The 15,849-nt window shown below is 31.6% G+C and overlaps 1 protein-coding gene across 2 annotated transcripts in view; it reads right to left on the reverse strand.

Annotated features, from left to right (window-relative positions):
• Mdga2 (MAM domain containing glycosylphosphatidylinositol anchor 2) overlaps positions 1–15,849 on the reverse strand; it is a 758,737-nt gene that overhangs the window by 169,341 nt on the left and 573,547 nt on the right. For both annotated transcript variants that reach the window (XM_076848261.2, XM_076848262.2), the window contains exon 8: positions 12,000–12,293. In XM_076848261.2, the coding sequence (XP_076704376.1) occupies positions 12,000–12,293 (294 nt within the window). The remainder of the gene's footprint in view (positions 1–11,999; positions 12,294–15,849) is intronic.

Raw genomic sequence — 15,849 nt, forward strand, 5'->3', positions numbered from 1 at the left:
GTTATTCAGGATCTCACTAAAAGGCTGAGGCTGCCCTCAAACTTGTGATCCTCCTGCCTCAAACTCCCAAATTTTCTGGGATTCTAGGCATGAACCACCATACCTGGCTGTTCGTTTTTCAAAAAATGTGTAAAAGAATGTGTAACATTCAACATTTTATATGAACAAATGAAGAAAAATATTGTCTACTTGGTAAAAAAGACGAAATATTTTAGAAAACCCCCCTCAAATATAAATTAAATTTACGTAGCATTATTGTTGCTTAGAGGAGATTATATAATTTTTTTATTTGTTGATTTTATTATCAGTGAATGTAGAAAGTTTATTTTCAACAGGCTCATATTTGAATATTATACATATTGAGTCCAATTTTGCAGGCTCAATAAAACAAAGAATAATTTAGTCAACAAAGTCTGAAATATTAAGTGTAAGGCACTAACATTTTAAGATCAAATGTCATCAAAGAGTATGTACAGGCAAATCATTATTTTTTTCATTTATGTGAACCTCTTCACCTATAATAACATGAATAAATGCATCAGTGCTAAGTGATTCTTGGATGAGCTAGTCAAAATATGAAGGCCTAATTTTGGGGCATAGGTTAGATATGGCTCTTTAACAACATTGAATAATTTAGTCATTAATGTCAAAACCCAGGAATTAGGGTGAAGTTATAATTTGAGATCAAGGATGGGGATGGTCTGTTGCTCATCTTAAGAAGCACAAAGAAATAAAAAAAAAAAAAACATTATGTGTTCCTTATGTACAATTTTTAAAAAAGCCAGCCTGATATTTTAAAATAAGTGACAAGGTATGCTCCAACTTCAAACAAAAATGATAGATCCAAATTATAACCTACTGAAAGTACGTATATATGTATGTATGTATGTATGTGTGGGTGTGTTGGGGATGTGTATAGAGAGATAGAAAAGGAGAGGAGTGGACAGGGGATGTGAAGGGAGAAGACAGATTGAGGGACTTTCCAAATTAAGAATCTGAAAAGCTGCCTAAGAAAATAATCATATTTCCCCAAGACTAATGGTTTTTCCCAAGATCAAAATGAGCATTTTACTTCATTTTTTTTTTAAAAAACTGTGTACAAATTCTAATGTGTATATGCTGAACAAATTAGTTTTGTCTTATTCAAATGAATGGATATGAAACATTTCAAACATTGGGATAAAAAATTCTTTTTAACAGATTGCTTTGGAGAAAAAAAATCTCTTAGAAACTTCTTAAAACAGACACTTGCTAGAGAAAAAAGAAAATATAATTTTTTAATCAGGCATTTAACATAAAATGTCTTTCAAAAGAGACATACTAATTTGTGGGCTACCATATCTTTCCGTTGCTTTGCAAAGTGTATCTTCTTTACAGATAAACTGCATAGAATATCTACTAGAAATAGACATCAAACAAAAATGAAATAATTTAAGTTGATTACCACAAAAATAATTTTTTTTCTTCATATTTATGCAGATGTTTGGCTACATCAAGGAGGGACCATTCTGAAGTGTCCTTAGTAAGATAGCAAATACACCACAGTCTTTAAAATAAGTAATTGCAAAATAATATATTTTTGAATTATGATATTTGAACTAGTATATGGAATCTGCATTCTACTTAGTGATTGTTTCTACTATAAATAGGAGTTAAACATAAAACAAACAATAGAAAAGATGAAGGTAAAATTCATAAGAAGACATATTTTATAAGCTTCAAAATGTTTAATTTACCAGACACTGAAATTTTACACTAACAATGCTTCTTCAATAAGATCTCAAAAATGCTGAATTTTCTCTAGATGTAATCGTTTCAAAATGGACAAGTACATAAAATTGTAGACCAAAATATGATTTGGTCTAAAAAAAAATCTCTTTTTAAAAAATCTGTGTCTTTTGTTAGAATATACATCTGAGTTATTTTAACACTGGGAACTTGTTGCAATGAAATTTTGCCATCCATGCATCCTCTCTTTAATTCAAACATGCAATTTCTATGAGATTGCTGTTATAAATAATAGGCTATCTGGTTTTGTTATATATATACATTAAATACAAACAAGATAATTTTGTTGTCAACATTTTTCAAACTTGAAGCTTATTTAAGGGAGATCATCTTACTATAGGCTTCATAAACGTAGAAATTTTGGTGGTAAAGACAAGTCACACATTAAGACTGGCACTGCTAGAATTAGAATACATTACCAGAATTAGAAGCTCCCCTATATATTTACAGGTCTTCTATTCTAGAAAGTGCCTATAGTTGTACCTATGACAAAAACTACATGAATATCATTGCCTCTTCATTAACAAAATTGCAGCTGAAAAATACTATTTCGCATAGCTGAATATTTTGAAGGATACCAAAGGTGAAATGGTCTTTGAGTGATGCCTTGAAGACAGTAAAGAGTGGGCTCATAGATGTGATTTTAAAGGTATTTATGAGAAAGGTGATGGAATTACAAAAGGCATGGAGCTCAAAAATCACAGGATAATGAACTTCTCCTTCATTAGAATACTGAACATGACCTAATGAAGAATAGAAAATACTGTTTGGAAGATCCAGAAATGGAACTCCTAATCACAGGTAGTGAGTAGCTGTAGAGAGTTTCCAAAGAACAAACAGCCCTAACTTCAGGCCTCTGCTACAGAGTGTGGTTTATTAAGCCAAGCCAGTCATATTCAACTGGAGGTATTCCTTAGGTGAGCAGTAAAATGGGACAAGCTTTGGTTTCAAGCTGACCTGGAAAGGAGAACCACTAATTATGGAGCAAACACAGAATTGGAATTGCATCCATAGTTGAGAAGATGTCAGTGTTTAAGCTATTAGAAACCACTAAACTTTTTTTTCCCTATAATAGTGAAACAAGAATATCCTTTCAAATGCAATGAATGTTTTCCTACTGATGAAAATGGAATTTTTCTGCCATCAATATTGGGAGGGAAAAGAGATTATCAGAGGTGAGGGGAAAATGGTAGGAATTTCTTAAAGGAGGTAAAAGGGTTTTACCTTTGGAACTGTTTTACTAGTTGGAATTGGGAAAAAAGGAATGGATCAGGGAAGATTCTTAAAAACAAAACAAAACAAGATAAAGAGAGTTCTAGCTACATGTTAAACACTGAACTAAAAAATTTGATATTTTTTCATAATTTGATAATTTCTCATATTTGTCTCATAATTTGATTCTTAGAGAAATGCATAATATGAGCTTTATTTATATTATAAAATATATGAAAAAAGCAATTTTAAGAAATTATGGTAAAAGTAGAAAAGCTGGAATTAAAACCATGTCTGTCATTTCAGAATCTAATATCCTAATTTTCAGTGCATGCTGGACAAAATGAAGAGAGAATACTGACTCAGAGCCTGTAAACAGGGAAGAGAGGCATTCTTTTAGGTGGGATAAGAACTCAGGAGGAGAAAAAATAATTCAGAGAAATCACTGTAAGTTTAATTTTAGTCACATTCAATTTTTAAATTCATCAGGAAACTGAACTGTCATTTTTCAAAAGCTAGCTGAGCAACTCAGATACAATTCTTGGAGCATATCTACATAGCAATGATAATATGAGTCATTATATTGCCAACAAAGTCAATGGAGAGTAAGAAGATAGTAGGATCACAATCTATTTGGAGATAAGAAAAATAAGTAGCAATCAACACATGACTTCAAGATAAAAACAGAATAGAATGCAGAGAGTCAAAAGGTAAGAAAGAAAAATGCATTAACAGGAACCAGTGTTTTTTCAATAAACATGTCCTCTGCCAATAAATAATAAACACAGAGCTAATGCTGAGATGGACAGACAGATGCATGGAAAGATGCGTAAACAGGGTGATATACATCACAAGCATTCAGTTCTCTCTAAATCTTGCATCATTTGCATCTGTATGTGTGTGCTTGTTTATGTCTGTGTGTGAATGTGTGTCATTTATTGACTGATACATTTGTGCGTGAAGGTTTCTAGTGATAATTTGAAGTGAAAAGTTTATATACCCAAATTACTTACATAAAATACTATCTCCATCATGTTATGTTGTATACTAGGCAGTTACCTTGTGAATAAGAACTTGTGTCATCAGACAGTGGAATCATCAGAGAAATTATTGTCATTGATGTATAAAAAGAAGCTGAGAATATTGAAGGGTATCAGAAACTTCTGACATTTCATCTACACATTTCATTGTTAAAAAAAAAAACTTGATGAGAAGCCACTTTCCATTTTTCTTAAATACCATAAAATTTCCCATTCATTTTCATATTTTTTCTTTCTTGATTAATTTTGCATAATTATATACCTTAGGTTAGAGAGCAGTTTTTTTTTCAATAAGAACATTTTGTATTCCATTCCTCAAGAAAATATTAAATAATGAGATACATATATTCACTAATTTTCAGGAAAAGCACTTGACTTCTTTTTTTTCAAAAATAGTTTGAATTTAATGAGAAAGAATAATTTTCACATTTGAAACATGTCTTGTAAATGTAAAATCAAGGAAGATTTTTTTTTTATTTTATAATGCATGACCAGCTGAAATTCTAAAATTTCCTTTTGAAGAACTTTTGCTTCTGTTTAGTACAATCTTTAAGACTTCAGTGAAATACTCTTGTTAGAACAAAGAAATTCATAAGATGGATCTAAATGAACTAATGGAATAGCAGGATATATAGACATGCCTTGTCAAACCCAGATAAAAAGACAAAAGACCCACAAGGAAAGAGGTACAACAGTGCATAGGTGATTCCTAAAGCAAGACAGGTGCTGGAAATATACTTTCCTATTGCATGCAACTATACTTATGGTCAAATAAAGAACAATACAAGAGTGAAATAACTAAGTATGCTTAGCTTGGCAGATGAAGCAATAGATGCACTTAGAGTGCTTTAAAAAAAAAAAAAAGAACCAACTTTTCCACCTCATCAGAATTTGACCTTTCATAAAATTCTAGTTCTCATCCCCTCAATAACCTGACAAGGAAAGAATGTCAGCTCTGATCTTGGACGACATTTCTATACAAACTGCTTCTGGATAGGGAAGAATGTTAATATTTGATAGGAAACCATCACTTGAGCTGATTGTATTGGTTCTTGTAACTGACATTTCTCTTTAAGGACTCTGGAGGTTATGCCTGCAGATTGATTACAAGAGATACAGGCTCTAATAGGGCAGAGCATTCTGCCACAGTTCTTATCCCCAAACTAGGTAGATGTTGTCTCCTTGTAGATGAGCCTGCTTCTTGGCAGTGGTATATGACCTAGTTGCCAGTCTGTTGGCAATAACTGAAAATACTTTTCGTTGAAAGGAGCATGATACTGGCATCTAAACATCCTATAATTGGCAGGCTAGGCCCTCACCCCTAGCAAATAATTATATATTGGCAGAAGAATTCTATATTGGGAGACTACCATATGCATTTGGGACATTAAGTAGTATCCTTGGCCTGTATTCTCTAGATGACAATGGCATCCCTTCTCCTCCAATCATGAAAATAGAAAATATATTCCATTATTTTAAAAATTTCCAGGGGATAGGATTTGGAAGACATGTTGGTAAATTTTGCTTTCTTTTTTATATCCTTTTGAGTGAGTCTGATGCCAAATGTACCCTATAGTAGTCCCATGAGTTTGACAGTAGTTGAAACTAATATCTTTGAAAGATTATAGGATAGAGGAGTTTACTACAAAGTAAAAGTTATTAATATATGATAATATAATCCAATAGATATCAAAACAAAATATAAGTGGCTGATATTAAGAATTAAAATATGATATTGTACTAAACAATTGATGATCAAGAAAGATAAAATTGTTCACAATAACATAAAAGGAAATTTTTACATGAAAAAATGATTACAGGTGGGTAAAATACTCCCATGAATGTGTCTCTGGTTGGAGGGTTAGAAAATTGTGTCTTTCCTTTATAGAAATGGCCTTTGATTTATCACTTCTTGATTTGCTTATTGTATACAGACTGAAATGATTTTTTTTTTCAGTGCTAGAGATCCAAGTGTGACCTTAGCATATCCTGGACAAACATTCTACCACTGAGCTACACTCCCAGCCCCCAAAGTGTCTTTCTGACATTCAGATTCTTACATTGTTACCTAATGTCTGAAGTGTTTATTTCTTTTCTTACCCAGACCCATGTCTTCTTCACACCTCATATATTGGTCTTCAATGAGTATATTTTGGTGGTATTATTAAAATAAATTGACAACATGACAGGCGTGTTCATGTGATGTATTACTGTTCACATCTGTGTGATTTATTTTAATGGTCTGTTATTATTATCTTCTTATTTTCATGAGACAAATCAATGTATTTAGGAAATGCCTGAAATTGATTTCGAAGAATACACTGATTTTTGGAAGAAAGACAAATCCCTTTTTCAATAGGAGAGATTATAAAGGAGCAGAAGTTTTATTGTTGTATGTATGTACTTATATATGTATATGTTTATTTCTTTTAGAAGAGAATATATTCAAATAAAGTGAAAAGGCCCCAGAAAAAAAGACACTAAATTCCTTCACTCAAAATACATTTAACTTAATCCCATATCTGAAGTGTTCCAACCTTGAAGTATTACGGAAATGCCATAATTATCCACTTGAATTCATTTCTGCATCACTGGGGGTGAGCAGGAGTTCTGAACTGACAAGATCAATACACACAAGTTGTGGCTAGGTTAGGCTGTACTTTTAATCATCCTCTTTAAAGTAGCAGGTTTCTTTAGCACTTCTTTTCATAGACGTTGAAAATAAAATTATAATAGACAAACTTTTTCTTAACATTAAGCTATAGTGGTGCCTACATTAAGACAGCAGCAGAGATGAAACCAGATAAAAAATAATGTGCTTATTTTCTTTACATGAGCCATATGCTTTGTGAACTCATCCTTTTTCCAGGTGATATATAATGGATAGTGTCTATGTTCTACACTGAGAAATGCCTTACAGAGGGAGAGTTCCTTTCTATTTTCTCGGACAATTTTCTTAGATGCTTATGCAGCCCTGTGATGGTTATTGATGGTACTATACTCTCTGGAAAAGTGAAGAAACAAATAGCAAGGAGGATGCTCAGGATAGCCGGGGCATTTCAGCTAAAGTGAACTCATCCTAGGAACTTACTAGAAAACAGCATGTATATTTAAAAGTTCAATTTTCAAATATTCAGAATAATGAGACTACGTGGGGAAATGAAATAATATATATGGGTCTGATATGATAACTTGAAATCATAATTCTAGAATTTTGCACAGAATTTAGATTGAACACCATCTTATAATTATTATTATTACTTTTTACTTTTTAAGAAAAGAGATATTAAGTGCAGGGAGGATGGAGAGGGTACTCCATGGGAAAATATTAAACTTTTTGAAATATTAACATTTCCTTAGGGTTCAGTTGATTTATGTTTGTAATAACTACGAAAAACCACAAAGGGACTAATAATATGGCCATTTAATTCAAATAAAGGAATACTGTGTAATAAACACTGGGTTCTATTTAATAATAATTAACATTAAAATATGAAAAATGAATGCTTAAAATATTAAGTATCTTCCTGGTAAACTAAAGTCTCTCTTCAACCTACATTCTTTTAGAGTATAATATAAAGTTTCCCAGTGAGAAGAGAAAAAACCAAGAATTTATTATCAAATACTTTCAGCTATAACTTTCTCCTAGAACAGAGACCCTGACAATGGATCAGTAAATCAAGAATCTACTTATTTGTCAAGTATTGCTTGTTATTTTCACCTGCAAGGAACTTAAAATACAGTAGAAATGGCTCAACTATCTTTAATAAAGACAATAAAATAGGGCACTATAGTCTGAATATTTCTGCCCCCTCAAATTCATAAATTTAAACCTAATGACCAATTAGAAAGTGGTACTTTGGGGAGGTAAGTTAATAAAAAAAATCTACTCTAATAAAAAGGATAAGTATAGTTCTTAAAGATAGCCCATAGAGGTAGAAAGCCCTTTCCATCATGCGAGTCATTAGCTAGACAGCAAGCTGGGAAACAGAGTATGCTTGCTCTTGATCTTGGACTTCCTAGCTTCAGAAGTGTAATAAATTTCTGTTGTTTGTAGGCTGCCCAGTTTAGGCTATATTTGTTATAGCAGCCTGAATGAATTAAGACATATGGTATATAATAAATAATTTGCAAGTCAGAATATGAATGTTTTGGTTAAATGATACTGGAAATTAGGTATTGAAATTCTAGTCATGATGATAATAGTGATGTCCATTATGTACTATTTAATAAGCAATGTCTCCATTGCTTTACAAAAGTATTTTAATCTTAAATACTAATTGAAAAACAGAAACATTTTTTCATGTTCAGACATTAAGATACTTGCACACTAGGCAAATATGTTGTAATAAGTGGTAAAACTAAGGTTCTATTGGTCAAAGAAAATCCCCTAAGTGAATGCTCCCTTCAAAGTTATCATTACAGTGTCACTGAGTGTACAGTCTTGATGCAATCATCCCTTGGCACACTTTGAAAATACTTTGAACTTAACATGAATGTTTCTGGCATAGTTTTTGATTATCCCACCAGGGTAATTCATTTTATGGAATGGAACCAGAGGCCATTAGAATCAAGTCATTTTGGTGAAAGAAGTGTATTCAATTAGAAAATGATAACTTTAGTGTAAACATTGTACAAGAAGTGTTTGGAAGTATTTATTTGTGTTGCTCAAACTAACTCTATAGACAATAAATATTCCAGGAGAGCTCTACAGAAGGCGAGAGTGAAATAAAAACCAATAATTTTGAAAGAAATATATCATCTGATGTGTGTGTTCAAAATGAAGTTTCTCTTTGAAATTCTAGGTTGTTTTTATTGTCGCTGTTGTTGATCTTTCACAGTGCTGGGGATTCAACCAAGGGTCTGTGCACACTAAGCAAGTGCTCTACCTACCAGCAATTCTTTGAGGTTGTAAATTGTCCTGCACAGACTAACAGCAGGCAGTGTTTACAGAACTGTCAAGGAAAGACCTTAACAATAGTCACTGAGAGGCATTCTAAAGAGGTGATGCTTAACAGGACTTACATGGTAAAAAAGACTTGAAGAATGGTCCTAAACAGGAAAAGAGCTATAGGAGTCTAGCCTGAGAGACAACATTGAATTATCATGTTTATAATGAGAAGAAATGGACTGAGAACAGATGGACTGATTTATTAAGGAAAATAAGAAACCCAGCTAGTTAAGTAGGGCTTTCCAGGATTCAGGGCAGAAAGCCATTTTACTGCTCTATTTATAAATTAATATTTTTTCTATGTACTTTTTCTATGAATTCCTTTGGGTAGGGTTCAACATTTTCCTGTGTGCATATGGCAAATTGCCCTCTTGTTTTTGCTATTATTAAAGTTTTTTTTTTAAATATTAGCTTTATATTAGTCTCTAGTAACACATATATTTCCAGAACAATTTTCCTTTTTAAAAAATCCAAATAGTAGTTATGTTAGTTCAATAGGTTGATTATATACATCTCGGTAGTATAGAAAGCTGCTCCATAATTTGTCTAATAGGGAATATATAACAGCTACATTAGTTTTCAACCTGTCTTTAATTTTCTTTTTATTTATAAAATTATAGATGTGCATTTGTGTGTAAAATAGTTCTAGAATTTACCAGTGTAATTAACTTTTCAAGACAGCAAATCCTGAACTATAGTTTAGAGTTCAAGTCCTTAAAAAAGTTTTCTTAAGAGTTACAATAATTTAATATTTTTTCTTTCTTTCTTTCTCTTTTTTTTTCTTTCTTTCTTTTTTTTTTTTTTTTTTTTTTTTTTGCTACTAGGGATTGAACCTGGAGTTCTTTAGCACTAAGCCACATTTCCAGTTCTTTTTATTTATTTTGTTTTATTTTGAGACAGGGTCTCACAAAGTTGCCTCTGACCTTGTTGCTAAAGTTGACTTTGAAATTGTGATCTTCTTGTCTCAACCTCCCAAGTTGCTGGGGTTACAGGTGGGCACTACTGCACCCAGCAAGAGTAAAAATAATTTGACATATTCTTCCTCAATACACTTGGGCTCTTACACATCAAACTGCATGTGAGAAGTTCTCAGATACACAGAAAACACATTTAAAAAATATGCAAGAAGCAAATTTTATTTATTTACATATGCATTTTATATGTATATATTTGTATACACACACACATATATATGATAATCTTATTTTGCTTTTTATCTAAACATACCTCTGCTCAACAAGCTGACTGAAGAGCTATAATGTAAAATATATTATCCTGGGAATACAAAATATGTAAAACATAGCCTGTGAGCTATCATGATGGAACTAATTTCTGAGGATGATATAAACACACATGTAAGTATTCATGCACATGTATGTGAATGTATGTATAAAATAACTTTTATTTCTCGTATCAATATTTCTTACATATGTTATAGCTATCCAAATTAGTTGAAGCATATCATTTTCATATTTAAAAAATTACTATAAAATGTTTTTCATTTATAAAGCATTACAGGATTCCTGCATTATTAGTTTGGCAAGAATCAGTTGTTCTTAGGTAGGCCTGGATTCTGGTCATTTTGGCAGGGATCACAGTCCTGGATCATGAACCTCTGATTCACTCAGGAATATTCTAGGATGGTTACCAGTTGTTTGTACTTGGCAAATACTTAGACAAATGTCCATATTCTTCAGAAGAGTTGGAAGGACATAAAAGGGAGTGTCCTGAAGGACTTGATGACATCCTCACCTGGAGCTGGAAAGGTCACCTTTGTGGGCAAGGCAGTGAGGCTTGCCTCTCAGAGGAATGCTGCTGGTTTATACCCCTGCTCTATAAAGTCCATTTGGGATACAGAAAAGTTATACCTCTTTACCTACATTAAAAGAACTAAACTTTGCCTGTGTCTCTTAGTGTCTTTTATCAGTTTCATCCCTGACACAATAGAGGCAAATGTGCAGTGACTCCTATCATCCACTATTGTAGGATTGAATTTTAATATCTTGTGCTGAATTTGACATTTTGTCAACACCAGTAATAAAGGTAACATCACTATATTTTTGTTAGCTCTTAAATTTATGGATTTTAGTTTCTCTTAAGAGGAAACATAAAGCCCACATGTCTACCATATTTTTGCCAGAACTGTAATTGAGATTTCAATCAAAACAGTTTAAAAATTATCTTATTCAACTTTACAATTAAACACTTGTTAGGTTAAATCAAGCAGAGATTTAGCACCTAAGAGCTGCCTGAATTATCTCCATATTCCCAGGTAATTATGTAATCTACTGTTACAACTTCTGATGTGCAAACAAAGCATTTCAATGATTAGGTCTCCATAATTTAAGGTAAGGGACTCCTTAAAATAAGAGGATAATTCGGGCAAAGGACATTCAATTGCCTGAAGTAGAAACATAAACTGTGAAAACATGAGTGTCATAACCCAAATTAGCCATTATTTTCAGTCTTCACATTGCCTCATTGCATCTGGTGTTTGTTTTTTTTTAATATTTGTTTTTTGTTTGGTACCAGGGATTGAACCCAGGGGTGTTTAACAGCTGAGTCACATCTCCAATCCTTTTTAAATATATTTATTTAGAGACAGGGTTTTGCTGAATTGCTTAGGGCCTCAATAAGTTGCTGAGGCTGGGTGTGAACTTGTGATTCTCTTATGAGGAAATATAAAGCCCACATGGGAGGCTTCAGCCTCCCAAACTGTAGGGATTACAGGTATGTACCAGTATACCCAGCACCAATAGTTTTGTGATCCTTTGGCAACAACTGACCACATAATACCATTGCAATCATCACATACACAAAAATTACAACTCTTTTCTAATAGCTAACTAGTAAGCATATTAAGGGAACACTACAAAATTGGTAGCAATGAGGTAGAAATATTTGTTCCTAATCTAATTTCAAAGCTCACTTCCTTTTACCCATAGACTGACAGTATCATTTCTTCCCTTATACCCAAACGGAAACACATAGAAAGGGAAAGTACTTACACTGAACAATGAGCTGCACCAAGGCTTCTCTTGGCTTCACATTGAATCCATTGTACTGGCTGGTCTGACATCTGTACATTCCTGACATTTCCCTAGACACATTCACAATCCTCAGTGTTCCATCATAACTCTCCATTTGCATTGACCCATCAGGCATTGCAACTTCTTTATCTGCTCTAGACCAAAGGATGATGGGTTTAGGTTTTCCAGTGACTTGACATTGCAGTTCTATTGTGTCTCCTTCTCTGGTGACCAAAGGTGATTTTTCCTGTGGAACAGTCAGATTGGGTGGAACTTGAAATGGGAAAAAGAAAATTTTTCAAGGTTAGTATAAACTTGTAAAACATATTCAGGCACAGAAAATAATAAGGAAACAATTTTTGCTTGTTGAAGAAATGTGACAATTCGGGTCACAAACAATAGAGAGAGCGTTGGAATAATGGAACACCCTCACTTAAAATGATTCTAAATTATTTTTGTTTAACATTCCCCAAAAGAAGGATTAAGACATTACCACAATAAATAAGGTAGTAAGTTGGAAAATGGTCAGGATAAGAAAATAAATTCACTCAATGACTTTCACTATCAGTCATTAGCTGGGTATTTTATATCTATTTTTCATAGAAGAGTGATCCTGCTTACTCAGGGTAGGATTGACCTGCCTAGATTTGGGAATCAACATAAGTGCAAATCCTAGCAAAATGAAAAAGAGGAATCTGGAATATAAAATCAGAAGTTTTGACTCTGGTTTAAAAACTGTTGCTAAGATTAACAATATATATATATATATATATTTTTTTTTGCTGTGGAAAAGGAATGGAACTGAATAGATCATATTCTTACTCTTTAATAATCCATCATATGTACCACTTTAGAATTTTCATTTTTTAACATTTGAATTTCATATGATGCTACTTTAAAATATTACAAATTCATGTGAATATGAATAATTTGCCATTATATTGCCAGTATTTCTATGAAACTAATTTTAAATAAGTTTTCAAAATATATCTGAAAGAATAAAAAAATCAGAATTTTTTAAAAGTTAATTTCTAACATTGCTGAACATATTTAGGGAAAATTAAATTTATTTTATTGGAAATTGCTGTGTTGCAGTATATGCATGTTAAGACTTAGTGAAAAATATGAAATAATATGAGGGAAGTACTACATAATGATTTTTCTATTATCACTTATTTCATTAGAAGATTTTTAAATTTTTTATATATTTGTATATACATTCATGTAGGTTTATATAATATTATCCATCAAAAATCATGAGCAAAATAGAATGCTAGAAATAAGAATAACTCGAAACGTGAATAATTTCGTCCTTCTAATTTATGTTATATGCTTCTTTTTGGAAATTATGTAGCATATGCATTAAAAGAAAAGCATTTCATTCTCCTATCTAGTATTACTTTGCTGCAGATTACAGATAGAGACAAAACAGAACAAACAAACAAAAAAATAGGCTTACAGTTATTTTCCAACTTATACCAAAAACTACATACAAGTCTAAAGGAATACCAAAGTTATCTTACTATTGAAATATTTTCATTTAAATCTCTCATTTATTTCAAGATAAGAAAAACTAGTTACAGGATGCATAGCACCTTAGAATTTAGAAATTTGGAAACAGTAACTACTATCTCCTTAAAGGAGATATATAATATACATTGTACAAACTGACATTAAAAAATGTTTATAAATGGTCACATTTTAAAAACTTAAATGATTTCTTAAAACTTATAATTTTATAGATATAAATAATTAGTGATTTAGTTAAATAATTCGTTCTTTTTAAAGTGAACCCAAAGCAATTATGCAAATCTAAGCAGCATTTTGTAGTAATATGTTTGGGATGGAACCACAGTATCTATTCATCCTTTATGATTGTTACATTTATTATGCCCGTATTATATTCTAGGCACAGATAGATATTTTACATGTTTGTCTAATTCCCTTAATAGTCTTAAAGACAAAATATTTTATTTTATAACTTAATAAATGAGAATATTGAGAATAAGAGATCATAAATAGTTTGATTTGAACAGAACACAAATCCAGTTCAATTCAGAGCAGATAACCAAGTAGAGATGACTCCTGAAGTAGGCTCCAAGAAATGATGGTGTCTGGAATTAACAACTTAAAAGTTAGCATTGGAAAAAATCCTTGTCCATTTCTTGGTGATTTTCTTAGGGACAATAAAAGAGGATCAATACAGAAATGTGAGGGAATATTTGACACATATTCTGGAAAACTATCTATTTTATATACCAACCTACATAAATACCCAAATGTTGATAAATTTCTAGAAATTAAATGAAAAGGATATTATAAATTAAAAGACTTTTAAACAGTGTTAGCTCTTGAAATTTTTAATCTACATCAGTTCCAAAAGCAAGTCACATGACCATTGGCCAAGAATAACTACTCTCAGTATTGATTTATCCAGTTTTGGAACTATGAATTTGCACTCTGGGCATGAGCCTCAAATTTACTGATGTTATGATTATTGGAATAAATTATTAAAATGGTCATGAGAGAAATGATGGCATTTGGAAATAATTATTTCCTGACAATAAGATGAATATTTAAGCATAATAAAAACAACAAAAATCTATTCTCAACTAGTTTTAAATTTTAAAAGATTTTCATGTAAATAGTTCAAAAATTCCCTTTGCAATTTTTTTGTGATTCATTTATTTAGATAATTTTTCCCCTAATTAAAGTCACAGAAATTTATGCCTCAGTTTAAATCTTCATAACTAATATGCAGAATTTTGTACAAATTAACAAATTAGCACAGGTTTTACTGAATAGCAAACCTAACTAAAAGATGCTTTAATATTTCTTCTATAAGACTTTAAATCTTCAAATCAAAGTTAAACCTTTCTCCATAACTTTCTTTTGAACAACTCTCTTGGTCAAAAGAACTTAAAATTTACCAAAGGTTTTAATAGGCTTTTTTCCTCCCTATACACAATAAATTTTCTACTTGCTAAAATTCTACACTAAACTCTTCATTATTATCCTAACTTTCCCATTGGGAGATCTTACAAATGTTCATGGTCTCATGGATTTTTATCTGATTTTTGTGTTGATAATACATATTTTAAGTTTCACCTCAAGCTTCTTCCAGCCTATGATTGCACTCTATTTTTTATATTCCTTAAGTCTTTCAAATCTTCAAAATAAATCACCATTTATTTCTTAACTTGTTAACAGTTAATTGTCAACACATCACATTTGCTGATTAAAAAGCATAGTTTTCTTTGTTTCAACATATACTCTTGTCCACCACTTCCAAACAGACATCAAACTATTTCTTTATTTTAAAAAATGTATATTGTCATACCTGCCTATTTTTCATGTACAAGAGCAGATTTCTCAGTAGAAATTATTTTTCTTTCTTGTGACAATCCCCTAAGTAGTATCTGTCACCAGTCTCATTCTTCTAGGTCTCCTGCTACCCTCTCATAAACTTTATCATCATAAATGCAATTTTGTCCATGTCACTATGAAGACTACAAACCTCTGTGAGAATGCTCATCATAACACTGCTTTAATAATAATAAAACCCTCTGAAAACAGCCTAATGGATTTCTTAAACAATTCATGGAACAGTTACATAATAGAATATGACAGAGCCTTTTTAAATGATGATGTAATAGACTTATATTTATTGATAAAGATGCTTATATTAGTGAATAGTATGAATAGCTATAACTACTAATATTGAGCAAAATATGTTTTCCTGCAGTATGAACAGCAGTATATAATTCTTACATGTTATATAAGCAAGTTTTAGCTGTTTCCCCGTCCTCTTCTACACATACAAATGTAC

This window comes from Callospermophilus lateralis, chromosome 3 (genome assembly GCF_048772815.1).
Source record: "Callospermophilus lateralis isolate mCalLat2 chromosome 3, mCalLat2.hap1, whole genome shotgun sequence".
NCBI classification, from domain to species: Eukaryota; Metazoa; Chordata; class Mammalia; order Rodentia; family Sciuridae; genus Callospermophilus; species Callospermophilus lateralis.